The 22,272-nt window shown below is 38.4% G+C and overlaps 1 protein-coding gene across 1 annotated transcript; it reads right to left on the reverse strand.

Moving 5' to 3' along the window:
* Positions 1–787: 787 nt before the first annotated feature.
* On the reverse strand, positions 788–20,445 carry SEC22B (SEC22 homolog B, vesicle trafficking protein). The gene is made up of 5 exons (XM_030328183.1): positions 20,226–20,445; positions 11,673–11,782; positions 8,522–8,682; positions 6,243–6,389; positions 788–2,742 (listed from the first exon to the last, which is right to left on the reverse strand). The coding sequence occupies exons 1-5, from the start codon at positions 20,298–20,300 to the stop codon at positions 2,588–2,590; spliced, it is 648 nt and encodes a 215-aa protein (XP_030184043.1). The 5' UTR covers positions 20,301–20,445; the 3' UTR covers positions 788–2,587.
* Between the last annotated feature and the right edge of the window lie 1,827 nt (positions 20,446–22,272).

Genomic DNA, 22,272 nt, shown 5'->3' on the forward strand with positions numbered 1-22,272 from the left:
CTTCAAAATGTGAATGTGAGATGTAAGAAAACATTGTCCATATTACTTATTTGGTACCTGGGATAACTCTTTTCTTGAAAATGGCTTGAAACCCGTCTCCTAGGTCTCACTCTACCGTTGCTGCCTCCTCAGTTTCATCTCCCTACTTTCAGGCTCAGCCCTAACAGCTCTCTCGTACTTGGGCCAGAATGATCATCCGAAACCCTAAATCTGATGCCATCTCTTGTCACTGACGTTAGTGTACTATAAACTCATTAAGCGTGGTAGATGTATCTCTTTATTACAGTGACCAGTCTAGTTCTTCCTCAAGGCTCAAGTGCCCAAACTCACCCAAGGAGTTGGGTTGAAGCAACAGAATTACAATCCCCAAAATGGGCCTCACTCTTTTACTCATGACTTTGCACAAGCTATTGACTCTTTCTGGAATACCTTATTCTTCTTCCCGTACAACACTCCTTCCCAAAGTAGGGTGTCCTTTCTTAATGTGCCCCCACTAGCCCTAGACAGTACTTATTACATTCTATTTTAGATGCCTGTTTAGTTGCTGATACACTTCATCTAGTCAGATCCTCCCACTACCTCCAATAAAGAACAGAAGCGGAAGCCCTATTACGATAGTCTTGTTCTCTCATTTTTCAACCGTCATAACATTAAACCACTTTCTCATTCCTTTCATCATTCTGCCCCCCTTCTCATTTTTCAACTAACCACCTGGGTTTTGGTAGAAATGTACCCAGAGAGCTATGTGTACATAAAATAACTAGATAATAAAACTTCACACTGCAGGGAACATTCTAGAAGTATTTATTTCATTGCTGACCACTTGGTTGCTGCATGCAACTCTCAACAATGAGCTGCCGCTCTCCACTCCTATAGAAGAACCAGATGCTACGGTACCACTACTTGGGTTTTCAGACTGTCAGGCTTTTATTACCAACATCGTTACTTTAGGGACAAGCCTTTTAGGGACTTAAAAGCACTTATTCTCTATAAAAAGTAACTTCATGTTTCATGCACATACTCCAATTGGCAGATTTAGGTCCAAAATGGAAAAAAAAAATTTATTCTAGTTCTGTAAATTATCAGGAATTTACAAGCCACTTCTTGTTCTAAGGAAATAGGGTTTTGTTTTGTTTTTTACCTCTATCAGGAATCAGGACAGTAGCTTTGATGATCCCTTAGTTATAAAACTGTTTACTAGTTAAAGTTCTCTCCAAAGATGTAAAGAAAAGAAGTTGGCTCATTTTCCTGTACAACTGAAAGAAACATGTGCAGTATGTGTAAGTTGTAGTTTATACTGTAGACCCTTGTGACAATATTTAAAAGGCCTATTCTCCCCATTTAAAAAATTCTACCTCGGAAGGTAAAAGGAAATCCCCATTATCCCTGAGCAAAAAGGGAAAAATCATAGGTACTTTTATTTGTTAATAGAAGCCACTGTAAATGAGTTATCTATCTCTAGAACATTCTCAGAGAATTTACATAAACTGAAGAAAGTACGAGGTGTTCTCAAGAGACTTTCTCAGATGAATGTATCTAGTTGTTTGAGTAGTTGCTGTGTAAAAATTTAAATTGAACTACGTGGCTGAACATTTTCCATTTTGAAATTTGAGAATATCCTGAGAGGATGCTTATGGGACATGAAAACTACTGGGTGCGGAGGAATTTTTAAAGTGTCAGCAGGAGGAAACGAGAGGGAAGAAACTACAGTGGAGAAAAAGGGGGCAGGACAAAGCTGTAGTGATGAGCTGGGCCTTTCTTCCCATTAAGTCAGGGGTTTCTGATTATCCGTATGTTATATTTACTCTTATATTAATATAAACGAGATGCTGAAAAATACAATTAAGAATGTCCCAAACTAAATTTAAGTCTTTTAAGGAGTAAATGACAGAAAACATTTTAGCTTCTTAATCAAGGAGTGCTATAATATAATATCAAGGCATCTTAATATAATTCGTTTAACCCTAAAGCAGTTGTGCAATAAGCAAAATATCATAAAAGGGAAACAACAAAGGCTAACTTCCTACAGGGGCCGACAGACAAGATCTTCGCAGCACAGCAATTAACCTTCACAGAGTGGAGTCTTGTTTACCAGGCCCTCAAAAACTCAAGATTACTGAAAGTCACAAATGTCACCAACAAAAGGAATGTTGATCAGACAGAGTCAGAAACTTCCCAAAGGGCTGCCTTTTCTGAAGGAATTTCAGACTGTTGCTAGCACAGGTTGGCTAAGCCAGATCTCACTGATGGCTCCATTAGAAAAGAAAATGCCCCGCTCAGTGCTGTTTTAAAAATGTAAAAACACTGGGAGGGGAAAAAACAAAAGAAAACAATCTACTGTTCCCTAGCATACACAGCTCAGCACCCAGAGAAAGCCTCTGCCCCCAAAAGAGACTTTCTATAAAGGGGTAAGCTTCATTAAATGAGGTGTAACATTTCGTTTTCAGGACATGTCTTTTCTTGCAAGGTCCTTAGAGGCAGAAGTTCCACTTGGAATTCTAATACACTTCTCTGTGAGCTCAGCTTCCTGAAAACACACACCTGCCGGGTTCTAGGTTCACCCTTGCCAGTGACTGGATTCACTACTTCACAGCCACCAGAATCGCACATACACTATTAACATGATGAAAAACACAGCTACCGCTGCAAGTTTGGCGTAAGTGGAACGCATGTTCAAGTACTTCGCATCCTGGCGGTATTTCTTGGACAGACTGGACAAATTGTTAGCCTTTGAATCCAATGCTGTTGAAGAGGAAAAAAGGAAAATGTTAATTAGTCACTGAAGTGTTATGTCTAATGTATTAAGACATAAAAATAACTTAAATGAGTGGCACTATGCCAAACAACCACGATGCTTATTTCATTTTTATTTTAAAGGTTAGGTTGCATATACGGATTAATCCATGATCCTGATGCACTGTAAAATCCACAATTCATTTTAAAGTTATCAGACCAGGGGCGCCTGGGTGGCTCAGTCGGTTGGGCGTCCGACTTCAGCTCAGGTCATGATCTCAGGGTTTATGGGTTCGAGCCCCATGTCGGGCTCTGTGTTGACAGCTTGAAGCCTGGAGCCTGCTTCAGATTCTGTGTCTCCCTCTCGCTCTCTGCCCCTCCCCCACTTGCACTCTGTCTCTCTCTCAAAAATAAATAAAGATTAAAAAAAATTATCAGACCAAATTATGTTCAGATTCTTGAGACTGTATAGCGAGGTGGTTAAGAGTGCTGGCTCTGACCTCAGAGTCTTTGGTTTAAATCTCAGCTGCACCAGCCATGTGACATTGGTCAATTCACTGAGCCTCTACTAAAACCCAGTTTCATCATCTACATAAAGTGAGGATAATAACACTAACTGTATAACAGGATTGTAAGTACATGAGAATGCCTGTGAAGTGAACACGATGCCTGTATATGATAAGACTGATAAATGCTGGCTGATAATAAACATTTCATCATCTTTTAATGGTCTAAATCTTATTCTCTCATATTGTGAAAAAAAATGATAATCCATGTAAGATAAGACTCAGTAACCAGAAAACTCAATGAACCACAAACTGAGTACTGAGCTGTATCTCAAAGTTGACCGCTCCCAAATTCCCAAGATTCTCCACTGGTAAAGACTATTATGATTCTACCAGAAATTATGTTTCAACAGACACAGGAAAGTTGTCTTGTAACTAAAACATAATCACAGGTGCTAGGAAGCCACCAACACCTACCAAATTAAGCTTTTTAGAACCTTTTACCAAGTTTTGTTTTTCTAAAAGGACATTTGTAATGCTGTTATAACTGTTAGCTGAGCACTTAGAGAAACAGCCAGAGGGACACAAGCTAGATTGGACTAAAATACATGACATATTTTAATAATAAAAACAAATTCTTGGTGTGACATAAATGAATTTTGGTCATTTTACTTCTTTAAATTTTTTTAAAGAGACTATTTTGCAACACGAATTTGTTCTTTAGAGAATACTTTTGGAATATTTGGAGTTGCTTAACAGAGACTGAATTGGTTGAGAAATGTGGTATTACTTAATGACACAGTCATGACAGCCACTTGTAAATTAGCAATTTGTTCTGTAAGAAAAACACTTAGTCACACAAGAAAACAGTTAGGAGATGAGAAATAACCATGACAATGCTGCGAGGAATTTTTCCAGGCAGTCTACTACACTGGACACTTCACTGGACCGAGGTTTTTAACTACTGTGTCTATTGCTATATCCCCAGAGCCCAGAACAGGGTCTGGCAATACTCAGTGCTCAATAAATAAATATTTGCTAAGCGGATCTAAATCTGCTGAGAATAACTGGGCAGCGGAACAAATATCACGTCATATGAAATAAGCACTAGTAAGAGAATTCCTGCCCCTCCCCCACTTACTCTTTGTCTCTCTCAAAAATACACATTAAAAAAATTTTTTTTAAAGATTACAACTGTACAGTTGACCCTTAAACAACATGGGTTTGAACTGTGCGAGTTCCACTTATACATGGATTTTTATAGAATACTGTAGATGTATTTTCTCATCCTTATGATTTTCTTAATAACATTTTTTCTCTAACTTACATTATTGTAAGAATACAGTATGCAATATGTGTACCGTACGAAATAACATGTTAATTGACTGTCTATGTTATTATGGGTAAGGCTTCCAGTCAACAGTTGGCTATTAGTCGTTAAGTTTTTGGGAAGTCAAAAGTTCTATGTGGAGTCCCTGACCCCCACGCTGTTCAAAGGTCTAATGTCTTCTTTTTCAATCAGCACATCAGCTTTGTAGTAACCAGCAAAGCACAAGAGGATCCTTTTACACTTTTGGTAAACTGACCAGTATACAAATTTTGGATTTAAGAAAAATTCTTGTGCTGGTCTATTTTATCCCAGGTAGAAACTAAGTCTGTTATGATGAAAATTTACAGTCTCACTCACCCAAAATTTGATGCTTAAAGAGTGAAGCTACATGCTGGGACAACTGCTGACTACTGACATAAAGGTTACAATCTGCAGTTCATAATAAAGGAAAACCCATTTACTCATGTATGTCATAGGATAAGTTCAAGACATACTCATGGAGGCATCTATTTGTGATCCTTACTGTGAAAGAAATAAAAGAAGTATATGAAATATATAAACACTACCTTTACGAGTACCTTAAATACATGGGTAACATTGAAACATTAGGTAAATATATACATACGTATATATGGTTCTTTTTTTTTTAAGGCAAATTAGGTAAGTAAGTACACACGTACACACACCCATTATGTGCTAAAAAAAAAAAAAAAAAGAACCATTACACAGCTAAGTGCCTTAGGAGTTTAAAGGACAAAAGAGATTAACATGACGTGGGCTATCAGGACCTGGGAAGGCTTCTTTGAAGAGGCGGCTCGGCTCGTACCTAGGTCTTAAGAACAGGTCCAGGATGGTGAGGAAGCTGACCTGGCTGAAGCAGAATGTTTGTGAACTAGAGAGCATGAAAGAAGTCTGCAATCTCCTCATCTTCCGTTACAGAGAACACAGTGCCTTGCACATGACAAGCACTCAGCAAGAACAAAAAGTAAGTTGAAACCAGACTAGACCATATCTTGTAGTCACAGATTTTAAAAGTTTTTCAGCAGAGGAATGCCTTGATGAAAATGGCATTTTATAACATTTGATCTGGCAGCAATAAAGTCTCCCAAAGTGGCTAGTCAGGAAACCATTGCAGTAAATCTTTGACAATTTCCTCTCATTCTTCTTTTCATTTCCCTTAATTTATGTTAAGAGTTTCTGTAAATATTTGTTTAATGTTGTAAATACCTTGGTAGAAGTAATTGCTTCTGATATGGAATAGGACCTTCACACTGTTCCAACTCAACAAAAACTAATCATGCTGGGAAAAAACATATCATATACAAAGTTTTGTAATGTAAGCTATGTCTCTTGATGATATTTATTTATTTATTTATTTATTTAATTTATGAGAGAGAGAGAATGAATGAATGAATGAATGAATGAATCCCAAGGCAGGGCTCAAGCTCACCCGAGGCAGGGCTCAAACTCATGAACCATGAGACCATGACCTGAGCCAAAATCAGATGCTTAACCAACTAAGCCACACCCAGGCACCCCTAATGTAATCTATTTCTGAGAGATGAATTCTTAGCAGTACTAGATAGAGTGACAGTGAAAAAGGTAACCCAAAATAAGCTATCGTTGCCTGTGGACTGAGAAGCGCCCTATAGGACTCTTAATGTTTTACATACCTGAGAGTGCTTCTCCCCGTTGTAACACTTCTTCAATATTGGCCACCATGATCCTCTGTACATCCTGCAGTTCAGTGTTGATGGAGCCTAGGTTTCTCCGAGCACGGCTGTCAATGTAAAGCTTCTTGGTTTTCTGAATGTACGTATCTAGAATAATGAAGAAAAGTGACCATTAACAACCTTGCCCATCAAAGTACTGGAGTAGGGATAGGATAACCAAGCTCTTGAATGAACACCAAAGTTTGAGTTTTGATGTTTTCATTTGTAAAATGTAAAGACAGATGACCAACCATTCAGGAGAAATGTCCTCTGCACACCTTCAAATTCGAAGTCTTTGCTATCAGGGCCCTTATGGAAAGTAAGACCCACTATAGTAAGCCTTTCCTGAAAGCAGATTATTTTCAAACCATGTCCTGAGGATCCTCAGGGTTTTAGTACTTAACTCTATATTCCTGAAAAGGATCCTGACAACAATCTAGCATCACTACAGGTTCTGTCATTAAAAGTAGGGGGGAAACATGGTCTTAAAGTATTTTCTTTAACATGGGGTGCCTGGGTGGCTCAGTCGGTTAAGTTTCCAACTTTGGCTCAAGTCATGATCTCACAGTTTGTCGGGCTCTGTGCTGACAGCTCAGAGTGTGGAGCCTGTTTCGGATTCTGTGTCTCCCTCTCTCTCTGCCCCTCCCCTCCTCGCTCTCTCTCTTTCCCTCTGTCTCTCTCAAAAATAAACATTAAAAAAAATTTGTTTAAGTATTTTCTTTAACATACATTCCTAATCTCACTCTGTTCTTAAACTTCAGGTAAAGCAAACATGTGGCAGGGAGTTTCCCAAAATACCACTATGAACTGCAGCTATCATGTTTAGACCATGTCTGCATTTCTCAAAACTATAAAAAGAATGACTTATTACTAAAGATTTTATTTTCAACTTTTGGCATTTTCTTAAGTGATATGTGCTGGATACCTTTCGTTTGCCTCTCTAGACCTCCTCTCCACCCTTCTGCACCATGCTTTTTGCCTTGGGCAGCTGACCTGCATGGACTACATCATGGGCTCCTTGTTCGGGGGGGCTTCCAGGTTAGGTTCGACCAATGCGGGAGCCCCAAGAGTAGGGCAGGAGAGCAGGTAGTGATGTTAGGGTATTTGTTTCCCGAACCCCTCTCCTCCCAACCCCCATCAAGAAGTCACCCTGGGCTGGCAGCATCCCTCCAGCAAGAGTAACTCCTCCTCTCAAGATGGCCTTCTCTATAAATTTTGTCCTTTGCAGTTTCAGAAACTGCTCCTTTCTCTTATCCCTTCAGGCCTGGGGATGGAAACAATTACTGTGTAACTGATCTCAGGTTACTGTACCTGCAGTTCACCTAAAACCCATTCATATATAATCCTTTAAGCTAATTTGAGTGTATCAACTATTTCTCGTGTGACCTTGATGTAGCAGTCTTACTGCTTTCTTGGTTTTACTGGACCTCATTATCTTCAAAAACAAAATGTGAAAAACCAGACATTATAAAAATTATCACTTGGAGAGTTTGTAGTTATGAAATGCTGGAGCGTTTTCCTAAAATTTTCCTTATTTCTAAAAAGTAAGATGGCCAGTTAGCTAGCAAAATGGAAATACTTCAGAAATTCAGAAACAGTAAAACCAATTTCTTTTAACTAAAAATATCAGTAATATAGTCTAATCATACTTATTCTCACTTCCTCTAGAGTACCCAAAACATTTCTGTTGATTTATTGCCATCAGATACTTTACCAGTAATGAGTCTTTCTATAATTACTATACAAATATGGACACCCATGCTCACTATTTCTGCAGGTAGTAAATGCTGTCCCCCAATGCCATACCTCTTCCAGTAATTTTTTTTAACTAGAGGATTAAAAGAAACAAAATGTCATTCTGATTTCTATATTCAGACCTCCAGAAAATGAACCTTTCTGTGACTGTGCGTATGTGTGTGTGGTTTGGGGGAAAGAACTCAGCTACTATATGCCAACCAAACAGATCTTTAGGCACAGTTCTTGACTCTGACGAAGAATCAATCCAAATCACAAAAAGGGAAAAGGGTAACAAATTCTAAGGAAAAGACTAAAAGACCACAGAAAATTCTTGTGAGAAGCAACTTTCATTCATTCAAAAGCACAGAGGTGGAAAGGAAAAGACAGAACCCAAAACTTAAGTAGGTAAACATCAGAAAAAAATGTGTCAAAATTAATCAGTGTAACAAACAGCTTCTCCAAACTGTTTGCTCTCTTGATACAGAGATGAGGAGAAAACTTACCAAACTCAATAAAGGAATAGGGCCTAGACACAGTCGGCACCTTCTTCCCATGCTGTTCATCGAATTCTGAGTGCAAATCTTCCAGGTAGGCAAAAGCCAATTTCTTAGGAAAGGCAGCTTCACACAAAACCAAATAACAAACTCCCTGCTCAATAATGTAGCTGGAGAGACACAAAAAAAGAAGAGAAAAAGTTGTCTGTAGAATAACAATACCTCCAACAATTTGAAGCAGACTCTTCGTGCCCTACAGACTTTTGAACATATTCTAGCCTAAGCCCTTTGAAGCTAACTAAATCTGAAAATCAATTGCAAACCACAAACCCTTGGAATCAGAAAGCAAACATCTTCCCATTATGAGAATTATATTCCAAAAGAAGTACTTAAACATGTTTACAATTGTTTATTATATAATCCAGCTAAAATATCATAATACCTAAGACTTTTTCTTGAAAACTCAAGAGTTGTGACTCCATCTACCTTTTTTAAAATTTATCCATTTTTGAGAGAGAGAGTGTACGTGCCTGCATGCAGGGAAGGGGCAGAGAGAAAGGGAGAAAGAGAATCTCAAGCAGGCTCTGCACTGTCAGCATGGAGCCCAATGCAGGGCTCAAACCCACAACCCATGAGATCATGACCTAAGCCGAAACCAAGAGAAGGACACCCAACCAACTGAGCCACCCAGACGCCCCCATCTACCTTTGATTACGTATGGAAATTAGTATATACATATTTAAACTCTTTCTAGCTTTAAGAAAAACAGTGGAAATGGAAACTTTTGTGGATACTTCATAGTTGGAAGTTAATGCCACAATGTTTACTGGGTACAGATAATGACCTTAAGATAAATAATATTCCCTAATTTCCAGGCCAGAACTCTGTATCAACTGTCCAATACAAGAAATTATCCAATAACAGAACTGACTTCCTCCTATGAGAGGTGCTCCCTGGCACTCTGGAAGGGGCTACATGGCTAACGTGTCTGAGATGTCTCAGAAAGAGATTAGGTTAACTCTGTGATTTTCAATGTCTCTTTAGCCACAGGACTCTTTGTTTCAGCAATAATTATATTCAGAAGATCAATATGCACATGAAATAAAATCAGGTCATTAGTTTAAGTAGGACTTCAAGGGCCCAAAGCATTACACATACCCCCTATACCTACCCTTGCTATGTGGCTCCTAAGGCATCCTAGGACCCCACAGAGCATAGTTTATAGTGTATTATATGACCTCTCAGGCCCCTTAAAACGATGATGATGGTCGTGATGATAATGATACTGATGTGTTTGGGCATCTAAATCAACTGGTCTCCTTATCTTTAGTCTAGGCCATCTTCTAAACTACAAGTTTTATATAACCATATAAATATAACCATATTATTCTGCTTAAAAACTCTCAGGGTTCTCTAATACCTATAAAATAAAATCATACTCCTTGGTATAGTATTTGTGGCCTCCAAAGCAGGTGTGGGCCACATTCCATCATACACCCAATATGCCAAACAGCACGCTTCTCTCCAAGTTTAGGTTCTTTCAAGTCCTCATAGATTTCTGCTTATATTTCTCTGTATTCTCCCTCCCTCTATCCCCTTTCCCCAAACTTGCTCCCTACAAATGGGAATTTATTGCTTCTTTCTCTCTACTCCCAAAGCATGTCATTTATAAATGAATTACAGCACTTCTTGCCTTAAGGTATTAAAGTTTAGTTGTCTGTATATGTGTTTCTCTCTGCTAATAAGATAAAGGCAGAACTTAATATATGGTCTGGTAAAGAATAAATCTTTAAAATATAACTCTTAGATTGAAATAAAGGATGAGATGAAATTATAAAGGAACCAAACAAGAGAAAATCTCTTTTCAATTCCATTAGGAATTCAATTCCATTCCCTAGATCTTTTGTTCCTAATCCATGATAGAAATAAAGATACTATATATAATTATACATATAATTAAGTGTCTATATTTTTTGATGTTGAAAATTAGATTTATAGAAAATGTTTCATATACTACATTCTTTTTTTTTTTTAATTTTTTTTTTTTTTTTTTTTTTTTTAACGTTTACTTATTTTTGAGAGAGAGAGAGTGAGAGCAGGGGAGGGGCAGAGAGAGGGAGACACAATCTGAAGCAGGCTCCAGGCTCTGAGCTGTCAGCACAAAGCCCGACACGGGGCTCGAACTCACGAACTGTGAGATCATAATCTGAGACAAAGTTGGACGCTTAACCGACTGAGCCACCCAGGCACCCCACATCTACTACATTCTTAACCAATAAGCCAGGGTTTTGTTTCGATTTTAGTTTTGTATACTTGTTTGTTTCTGATGGGTGGAAAAATTTCCCCTCCCTTTAAAAAGGTTAAACAAGGCAGGTCCTTCCCAGGTCTATATTATCTTAGCATCTGAGGTCCTAAAATAACAAGGATTATTTAGCTAATCCTTTTTTATTTTCCTCTGATCTTACTGTCCTCTCTTTTTTTAATCCTTTCTGTTTTAATCACCCTCAAACTTGACATGTATTAAACATTTAATACCAATTACTTGCAGGTAATTTAAAGTCCTTTTGAGCCCTTTCTCAGTTATATGCACTAATACCACTGATTGTGATGCTCTAAAATTATTTTTTATAATTTTCCTTTTTCTAACAACTAACATTTACTGATATTCTCTCTGTGCCAGGCAAGATGTTAAGAGATATAAATAGATTCCCTAATTATTCTCACAAACTATGACTATTTCCCCTATTTTATAGAGGAAACTAAGGCCCTAGAGAGGTATATGTGGGTTGTTCAAGGTTGTCTTGTTAGTAAGTGTTTGAGCAAGAGTATTAATCTACAGACATCTGGCTCTAAGAAACTCCTAAAGCAAAAAATTAATCTATTATTGCACGATGGGTATAGCATTCATTAGACAGAGGATAAAACACGTTAATTTACTGTATGCACAGGATAAAACAGTTAATTTATTGTATGCAAATTGAATCAACAAAACAAGATTTCAGTTTTGCAGAATTAGAGCCAGGGAAGTTCCTTCCATGAAGAGACTATATTTTTAAAATATTCTTTACTTTTGAAAAATTGTTACCATTGTTCTCAGATGTTACTTAAATTTACTGTATTTCATACTTAAATGATCACAAAGAAATAGGATTATACTCACTGGAAAGTCATGGCGCCAGCTTCCAAGGTACATCTGGTAGGGGACTGTTCATTCAATTTGCGAAAGAGTTGCTTAGCCTGACTCTGGTACTGTTGAAGGTCCCGGCCAGACTGAAAGAAGACACCTTCATTTAAGAATTTTCCACACAAAAAAACAGCCATAACAATTCGTGAGAAGCATCATATTATGAGAACACTATGTAAGTAAGGTCCTTCATTGAAGGTTAATAAAATACAGGGGCCCCTGGATGGCTCAGTCAGAAAAGCACGCGACTCTTGATCTCAAGGTGTTGAGTTTGAGCTCCACACTGAGTATAGAGATTAGTTAAATAAAGAATACTTAAGAAAAATTTAAAAAATCCAGGGCGCCTGGGAGACTCAGTTGGTTAAGCATTGGACTTCAGCCCGGGTCACAATCTTGCAGTTCACAAGTTTGATCCCCTCGTTGGGCTCTGTGCTGACAGCTTGGAGCCTGGAGCCTTCAGATTCTGTGTCTCCCTCTCTCTCTGCCCCTCCCCCACCCTCTCAAAAATAAACATTAAAAAAAATTTTTTTAAAGAAAAATAAAAAAATAAAAAAGGTTAATAAGATTCATTTTTTTTTAAAAAATGCCCTACTTTTAGAGCAAAAAAGATCAAACCCCTAGTTGTTCAAGAAAATCACGTTATTTGTACTTCTCAACTGCCTAAGCCACTCTTAACTTTCAATCCAGTGTTCTTTCCACTGTTAGGTCAGTGGAAATGGGTCCTCCTAACCCCTTTCACTTGCACAATTATTGGCACATAACTGCACAACATGTTCTATACTCAGGAGAAAATCCTGGGAACAACAGACTGGTGAATTTCATTTTTATCCTGGAATATCAAGAAAAACCTTCCACTAAGTGTTACAGTATTGAGCATTTAAGCAAAAATAAATGTATGCACCCATCACTGCAAATTCCTAAGACTGTAACTCCAACTAGGTAAAAATGAACAAGAGTAAGGACCAAGATTGAAAAGTCAAATATTCTTTACTGAGTGAATAGATTTGGTTTCTGAGTTTGGAAAGAAAGAGATATATACATACAAAATGCAAATAACAATATTCAGATGGTAGAATTACAGGTATATTTTCTTGAACAATTTTTAAATAGTTTAATAATTTTTTAAAAAAGGAAGGAAAAAAGCCTACTGCGAAATACCAGTGTCATCTCAAAAGGAGAACATCATACCTCATTCACCTATTCAATCCAAAAGGCAAAGAATGGAACGGAAAGCAAATACATATTATTTATTCATCCACATACGGGGGCAGGAGCGCACTTTTGCCATGTGATAGAAAGGAATTATTTTATTTTGGATTATTTATTTTGGATTAAACAATAGAACACAGTCTCTTCTTGACAGATGTTTAATACCTAAATGCTTAAATTTAAAAAGCATTTATTTGAGGTTCTCCCAAGGACTGGATCTGAGGTCTGACTTTTAAAAAGTGCAGGGGCGCCTGGGTGGCTCAGTCGGTTGAGCGGCCGACTTCAGCTCAGGTCATGATCTCGCGGCCCGTGAGTTCGAGCCCCACGTCAGGCTCTGTGCTGACAGCTCAGAGCCTGGAGCCTGTTTCAGATTCTGTGTCTCCCTCCCTCTGACCCTCCCCCCTTCATGCTCTGTCTTTCTCTGTCTCAAAAATAAATAAACGTTTAAAAAAAAATTTTTGTTAAAGTGCAAAGTGAAATCTTAAAATTCTAGATAGTGAAACACTTAGCTAACAGTAAAAATAAGGAAGCAATGATAAAATTGTGAAAGTGGCAGATAAGCAAATGTACAAGTACAGGATCCTAAGCCATATGTAAAATGACAAACTGGAGGGGCGCCTGGGTGGCTCAGTTGGTTAAGCGTCTGACTTCAGCTCAGGTCATGATCTCATGGTTTGTGAGTTTGAGCCCCACGTCAGGCTCTATGCTGACAGCTCAGAGCCTGGAGCCTGCTTTGGATTCCATGTCTCCCTCTCTGTCTGTCCCTACCCTCCTCTTTCTCTCAAAAAAAATAAACATTAAAAAAAATTTTTTTTAATAATAAACTGGGAATTTAAATATGAATAAGGAAGTAAATTAGCATGAAGTGAACGAGGAGAGTTAGGTAGAGTCCACTAGAAGTATCACTTTATCTTATTTAGCACTGTCCCTATGGCAATGATTTGTTATACTACTCTAAAGAAATATTTCTATATTAATATATATGTATGTATTTATGTATTAACAATACTAGACAATAGTTAGCATAATATACATTCACATTATTATATTAATCAGTATTGCATATTTTTTTTCATGACTGATCTGCTAGTAAAGGAGAGTGAAAACTACCATATGCTTTGAACTAGTGCACAATATCCCGCATTCCCTAAATGAATGGTACTTGCCAAATTGTTTGCTTCACCAATGCCATTATATGTGGCATTTGGAAGAGATCTGACCCCACAGCAGTAGACAGAACAGATGTAAATAAAGTTGGAAATGTTACTAAAGTGCCAAGGAATAATATCCACGTACATCAATGATTTTTCAACCTTGGCTTTACACCAGAATCACTTGGGGGTTGCACAAAAACTAATCAAGCCCTATCTCTACCTCCAAACCAATTAAATCAGTATCTCAGAGGTGGAACTCAGAAATTGGTGTTTTAAAAATAACCACAACCACAGATGTTAAGTAAAAATGTTTTTGACAACTAAAGGCAAAGGAACCAGGTGAAGAAATAAATGGCAGAAAAACTGTCAGTCAAATAAAGACTGGTATAAATCCTTTGACTTTATAAGAAGCATTGTAAACATCGCTGCAACCAAAGAGAAAGAGACTAACCACTGTATGGACTACAAGAAACTATGGCCGAAAGCATGCTGCAGTTTCGGGGATCTATAATGACACTGAGATTACACAGAGATTGTGGCACGCCAACCAACATTTTACAGTGCTGGTTCCATCAGCATCACCGTTCCCTGAGAACACAACACGGGCGCAATCTTTCTGGTAGGTATTTTTGCAATATGTATTAGAAGTTACAAAATTTTACATATTGTTTTAGCCAACAATTCTGTATCTTTGAAAATATACATACATATCATTTATGTTAAAACAAACAACTACAAATGTATATAAAAATAAAAAACAAATGTTCAGTAATTGGATAGAAAATTGGTTAAATAACATATTTATACAGTGGCATATTTATACAATGGAATATTATACAGCCATTAAAATGCTGTATAATATTTAATGATATGAGAAGATACTCATTACACACTAAGTGAAAAAAAACTAGGTGGAAGTCTTACAGCATTACCCATTATTTAATTTTATACATATACACACACATACAGAGATTAAGGTTTTATGTTAAAATGTATACAATTTAAGTAAAGATTTTGGTAATAATCACCATTAACATTTTGGTCCTTTTGTTTTTCCTTTTTTACTGAATTTTCTACAATAAGCGCAGGCTAGTTTTGTAATGGGGAAAATTGTTCATTCACCCATTCCTGTTTATTGCATATTTGTACCCACAAATACATACAATTCTAGTCTGAACTTTAAGAAAGGCAAAATGGAACTGGAAAGAAAATTTTGAGAAATAGGCAAATTAATGAAATTAAATGAAAGCACTCACTTTCTGTCAGCCCTGGTTCTAAACACTTTACATAATTCAACTCCAATAAGCTTTACAACTACCTTATGAGGTGATTAGAATCATTACGCCCATTTTCTGTATGAGAAATCAAACTTGCCCAAGGACGAGAGGCCAATAAGAGGAGGGGTAAGAATCTGAAGCCAGGCAGTCTAGCTCTGGAGTCTGCGTTCCTAAACATGCGATAGCACCTCTACAATTAAAATTGCTTCGGTGATAGCAGATCCACTTTCTGGGTGATCTTACTATTTCATATTAAATCTAATTCATAGGAAATTCTCAGGAAACTGTGATCAGAACTGGCAGCTCTGATCTAGATCTCACAAAACAACATATTCACCACTGTACAGACAGAACCTCAGTTTGCTTTCAAGACTAAAGTCACAAAAGGCCCACAGCCTCCAGACTGCCTAAAAACAGATTAGATGTCCTCATTCTGTTTTCCACTTCATCTACAACAGACTTCATGAAGCTTATATACAGTATAATGGAAAGATGTGTTAGCAATCCGATAATGAAATGGATGTGAATGGACAATTTCTGAAACTAATCTGCAATCCTAATAGTGTATTTAGGATTTGGTTCTATATATATATAATATAACAGGTACAGGGTAGAAATTTCCCACACAACCACAACACTTTTTATTGCTATCACCTAGGACTGCTGAACAACTAACTATATCAAATGCCACCTTTTGTCTTTATAAGAATGTTTAGCTAAGCTCTTATCATTTTAAAATCCCTGTTGTACTTGGCTGGTCAAAGGCCAGCAGCACCAAGAACCAACCATTTTCCTCTAAAAGCAATTACAGTAAGGTGACTAATGAACCCTCAATAATTGGGGGAGCAATGCAGTTTAAAATGTACAACAGACTATCTGCTTTTTTGGTGCTCCCTGCTGAATACTTGGTTAGATCAAATATCGTCTTCAAGTCCACAGAGCTGGGGCAAAATGAAAGGAAAGAGAACACCGTCATTTTGAGGTAGAACACAAAGGTAGATGAAGAGATGCAAACATCCAAAAAGAAGAAACACACCAGAAAGGTAAAAAGAAAGGAAATAGAATATCAGAGAGTCTAGGTTTGAAAAGAAAAGTTCATCTCTCTATCGCCCTAGGCTGATACTTCTAGTTGAGCACAGAGGAAACAGTGGATGAGATACTCTGCCTACATCATTTTTTGAATTTTACTCTCCACTGTATTATCTGAATAACTGTTCACCTCCAGTAGTAAGGCAGCTTATACAGGACTAGCACTAGTAACATACGACATCTGTTATCAGTGTAAATAATTGAAAAAGTACATTGAATTACTTGGCCTGAACAATTAAAGTACTCGACTACAGAACTATTTGGCTGAGGGGTGCCTGGGTGGCTCAGTCGGTTAAGCTTCCGACTTCCGTTAAGCTTCTGACTTCAGCTGGGGTCATGATCTCGCGGTTCCTGAGTTCGAGCCCCATGCTGGGCTCTGTGCCAGCTCAGAGCCTGGAGCGTGCTTCGGATTTTGTGTCTCCCTCTCTCTCTGCCCTTATCCCACTTGCACTCGGTCTCTCTCTCTTAAAAATAAACACTTAAAGAAATAAAAACTATTTGGCTGAAATAGCCATTTCTTAAAAAGTTATTTTTAGACTCCTAAGAAGTAGATACATTATCTGGGGCGCCTGGGTGGCGCAGTCGGTTAAGCATCCGACTTCAGCCAGGTCACGATCTCGCGGTCCGTGAGTTCGAGCCCCGCGTCAGGCTCTGGGCTGATGGCTCAGAGCCTGGAGCCTGTTTCCGATTCTGTGTCTCCCTCTCTCTCTGCCCCTCCCCCGTTCATGCTCTGTCTCTCTCTGTCCCAAAAATAAATAAAAAACGTTGAAAAAAATTTTTTTTTAAAAATTAAAAAAAAAGGAAGTAGATACATTATCAAAAAGTCTTAGAACATGGCTGTTAAGTGTACCAGTTAGGCACTAAGGCTCTGGTCTGAAGTCAGACAAATACTGATTAAAAACCAGTGGTTCTTGAGGCACCTGAGTGGCTCAGTCGGTTAAGCGTTCTCACTCTTGATTTCAGCTCAGGTCATGATGTCGTGGTTCATGGGTTTGAGCCCCGCATCGGACTCTGCATTGATGGTGCGGAGCCTACTTAGGATTCTCTCTCTCTCTCTCTCTCTCTCTTTCTGCCCCTCCCCTGCTCTCTCTCTCTCTCTCTCAAAATAAATAACCATTGGGGCACCTGGGTGGCGCAGTCGGTTAAGCGTCCTACTTCAGCCAGGTCACGATCTCGCGGTCCGTGAGTTCGAGCCCCGCGTCAGGCTCTGGGCTGATGGCTCAGAGCCTGGAGCCTGTTTCCGATTCTGTGTCTCCCTCTCTCTCTGCCCCTCCCCCGTTCATGCTCTGTCTCTCTCTGTCCTAAAAATAAATAAACGTTGAAAAAAAAAATTTAAAAATAAATAACCATTAAAAAAAACCCAAAACAGTGGCTCTTAAGCCAGGGTGACTCTGCCCTCCCACCCCCAGATCACATCTGGCAATGTCCAGGAATATTACTCAATTGGAGGTGTGGAGGTGGTGGTAGTGCTATTGGCATCTAAGAGGCAGAGGCCAGAGTTACTAGCATACATCCTACAATGCACGAGACCGTTTCGCACAACAAATAATTATCTGACCGAAAACATCAATAGTGTTGATATTAAGAAACTGATGAAAAATTCCATTTTACTACTTATTCACTATGTGGCTCATACAAAAAAACCTATCATCTCTATGCCTCAGAGCTTCCTTCCCTGTAAATGGGAAGAATACCACTAAACTATCCTAATATGATTGGTATGAAGATTGAATGAAATCAAATACTTGACAGGCTTTAGCACAGTGCTTGGCATGTAGTATGCATTCTATAAATGTTCCTTTTACTATTAACATAATAAAATGAGTCTAAGACTCATAATGTAGATATTAAAAATCAGGGAAAGATTTTATCATTCAAAGCCTAAATTCCTAAAGGAAATAATTATGGAATTGCCATCACAAAAATATTCTTGTGGAAAATTTCTTTGTCAATTAAACAAAGTAACCCATCTTGGTAGACCAACACCTAATTTGGAATTAAGAAACACACAATAATATATCAATTACTTTTTCAATAAAGCATCAAGGCAGAGAGTAAGGAACTACTAATATTAAGTAGACTTTCAAATTCACTTTGTATTCTTTGCCCACACTGAAATCTAATGCAATAAACTGACCAGACTCCTCCCTGGGAAAAACCATTTCTTGGTCAAACTATATATATACTTTAAGGAAAATTTCTCCACACTATCTCCCTTGCTCAAGTCACGTTCCTGCACTTATTTTAACAATTTCACTCCTTCTGCAGAGTGGTCCTAGAAAATTCTTAACAAATTGAGAGAAAAGAAAAATATTTCACAGTTGAATATTAAGGGCACATTATATTTTTCAAATTTTATATAAATGATTAGACTTTGTCTTGTGCAATAAATTGAAAATACTTCACTTAGCAGGACCTGCAATTTTGTGATCTGTATTGCTACTCTCCTAAAAGTGAAAATAAACATATTTCCAAGTCAAACCTAAAAAGGCATAAAACTAAATAGAAGCTTTCCTTATTACTAAACAACACTGTCAGCTGAGAAGTCATTTCTTCTGGGAAGACTTTCCTGATCTCCCAAAACCAACCTAGACACCTTTTCCATGTTCAACCACAGAGCCTTCTTCCTCTTCCATAGCAATTATACTATGTTATAATTGCTTATTTGTTTTCTGGCTTTTCCACTAAACTGTAAGCTCCATGAAAGTAGGGACTGTGTCCTCTAACCTGTATAATCACCATGCTTGACACAGTTGATGTGCTTAATAAGGGTTTTGGGTTTTTTTCCGTGAAAAATCCAACAGATATATGCAAAATAATTTCCTAGAATTCATCTTTTTTTTAGGCCTTAAGTTTTTTTTAAAAAAAACTTAGGTTGTTCGAGAAAGTAAACTAAAATTGATCACTTTAAATAAATTACATAAATTTCATTCTCAGCCTCCCTTCTTCAGAGATCTCCCCACCTTGCTCCAGAAATCTGTCTCACACCAGAACCTTCCCTTGTGATTCTAAGGCACAAAGCTTACTTTTCAAGATATTTGAAGCTGTTGTTTTTAAATCAATTCAATACATTTTTTGAGCACTTATTAGCATAAAGCTGCTGCCGTAAAAGCTATGAGAAGCACAAAGATCATTAAGACCTGTCGACTGCCTCATAGGAATCTCAATTTATTGAAAAACAAAAGAAAGTAGCAAAATAAAGGTACAAGGCGTTAACAGAAATATAACACAGAAGTTATAATCCCAATAGTAGGAATTTAGTAAGGCTTACTGGAGGAGGTGGGAATTGGACATAAACTTGAAAGAAAGTACTGTACTGAACTTCAAACAGGTGTCTATATGTGGCAATATTATCTCACCCACTTTCAAAAGATGTCATCAAGATAGGTCAAGGATCAAGTGCCACAGTGAAAGAGGTTGAAGAACTTGGGAGCTGATTTCTCCCAGGACCTGTTAGCCTCAACAGCAGCAGAAAAACAGAAATCTCGAATTTTACCAAAGTCTCTAAGAGTTACACAACACTGGGTGATCACAATCAGTCGAACCTATCCCTACACCGGAGCGTCTTTCTATAAAAAAAAACAATAAAAAAACAGGAAAGGCAAAAATCTACCTCCGCCTTCAGGAATGATTTCTTTTAACAAGTAGTTTCTCCACTGCCAAAAGATAAAAAGAGCAGTTCAGAGGGGTCGGGAGTGCACGGGAGGTCGCAAAGGTCGCCTGCGTTCTAAGAAGAAATCCGGTACTGAGAACACAGAGCTCTGGCAGGGACTTGGGGGCGCGGGGATAGAACAGCTCACCTGTTCGTCCTCCTGCATCGAGGCGGCCAGCGGGAGCCCGTCCGCCACCCGAGCGATCATCGTAAGCAACACCATCTTCACAGGCTTCGGGGACCCAACACTGGCCCGGCGGCCGCAGACGTTGTCCCGACTTCCTCCGCCGCGACCGCAGTTACACCTCTATCTGAGTTCCCGAAGATCCAGCTGCCTGCGTCTCCGCTTCCCGCTGAGGTGGCCGGAAACAAGCTTTGGTGCTCTTCACTACCGGTCCGCGGAATTGACTTCCCTCCGAGAACCGCAACCGCCAGAACACTGGTTCCGCAGTCTCTCCTTCCGTCTTCCAAGACCCCGTGCGCTTTTCTGGTTAGGGGCCTTGAATACGCCTTGACCCTTGAGGGGGTATGGCACACAAATTAAAACAGAATTTTCTAGTTTCTGAAGTGCGGGAGGGGGCTGGGAAAGATGGGGGGAGTTTATGGGTACTTAGATGAAGAGTATATGTGAAAACACTTTGAAAATCAAGCTCTAGGGGCGCCTGGGTGGCGCAGTCGGTTAAGCGTCCGACTTCAGCCAGGTCACGATCTCGCGGTCCGTGAGTTTGAGCCCCGCGTCGGGCTCTGGGCTGATGGCTCGGAGCCTGGAGCCTGTTTCCGATTCTGTGTCTCCCTCTCTCCCTGCCCCTCCCCCGTTCACGCTCTGTCTCTCTCTGTCCCAAAAATAAATAAACGTTGAAAAAAAAAATAAATTTAAAAAAAAAAAAAAAAAGAAAATCAAGCTCTATGTTTTCATATTTTTCTGTTTTATATATTACATATTTTATACATAATATTTTCTGTATTCGTATATTTCTAGGCAGAGATTTTTGTCTGCTTGGGGTGTTTGTTTGTTTGTTTGTTTGTTTTGCTTGTTTTTGTTTATGCTGTATCCCCAGATCCTTGAACAGTTTCCAGTAAAAAATAAATATCTATTGTATCTGAAAAAAAAAAAATGACCAACTATGGGACCTCAGAAATCACCAAATCAGTCACCCTTCCAAAAGCTGGGATCTCTACTACACCTGTTATCATAGGTGGCAGGATAGCCTTGCTAGAGCTTCTAGTAACTGGGCATTCACTCCCTTTTGGAATGATCTCTACAGAATTCTACTTGAGGAAGTGTTACCATCTCTCTTTTCTTTGGTGTCCCTATCTCTAAAATGGGGATATTATCTGCCTCTCAGGATTTTTGTGAACAATACATGAGAAAATGTAGGTGCATGAGTTTCATAAACTAAAGAAAGAAGTTATACAAGTGTTGCATTTATTATTACTTATATTAATAACTACTCTTCATTAAGCATTTACAGTTGGTGTTTGCATTAATAGAAATAGAAAGTGCTTTAGAGATAAAAGTTATTTAGCCAAATAACCCAGTGAGATTGTTTAATATTAGGTTCCCCCTTTGTAGGTGGAGAAAATGCCTCAGAGAGTAACTTTTCCAAGGTAACACAGCTAGTAAAATTGGGAACAAAATTTGAGCTGAGGCTGAACTCCAAAGCCTGTGTTTTTATTTTTGTGATGCAACTCTGTCTTAATATTTATCTGTAGGTGAAATAGCTCATGCTTACATTACCTTTCCTACAGCTCTACAACTGTTAGGAGAAAACTAATATTATTTTTTTGAGAGGCTTTTGGGAGGTACACCCGATGAGACCTAATGACTGACTCCACACAAAAGATGAAGGACTGGGAAATAGACAAGACAAAGAAACCAATGTTATTATTAACAGAGACAGTGAGAAAGTGAAATGGAAGGCAATCCTTGTGTATATGGTAGCCTAAGCTGGTAAAATCATAGTATATTACATTTAGAATAGCCCATATATATAACTTAATCTAACTTCTCTCTCTCCCACCTAACCAGGATATGTCTTCTGCCATAGTCTCAAATGATGGTTATTCATCCTCTGCTGGAATAATTCCAGTAATGAGGAATTCACAATACAAATATTTTAAAGAATGGGGGCGCCTGGGTGGCTCAGTTGGTTAAGCCTCTGACTTCGGCTGAGGTCATGATCTCATGGTTGGTG

Source organism: Lynx canadensis, chromosome C1 (genome assembly GCF_007474595.2).
Source record: "Lynx canadensis isolate LIC74 chromosome C1, mLynCan4.pri.v2, whole genome shotgun sequence".
Classification (NCBI taxonomy): Eukaryota; Metazoa; Chordata; class Mammalia; order Carnivora; family Felidae; genus Lynx; species Lynx canadensis.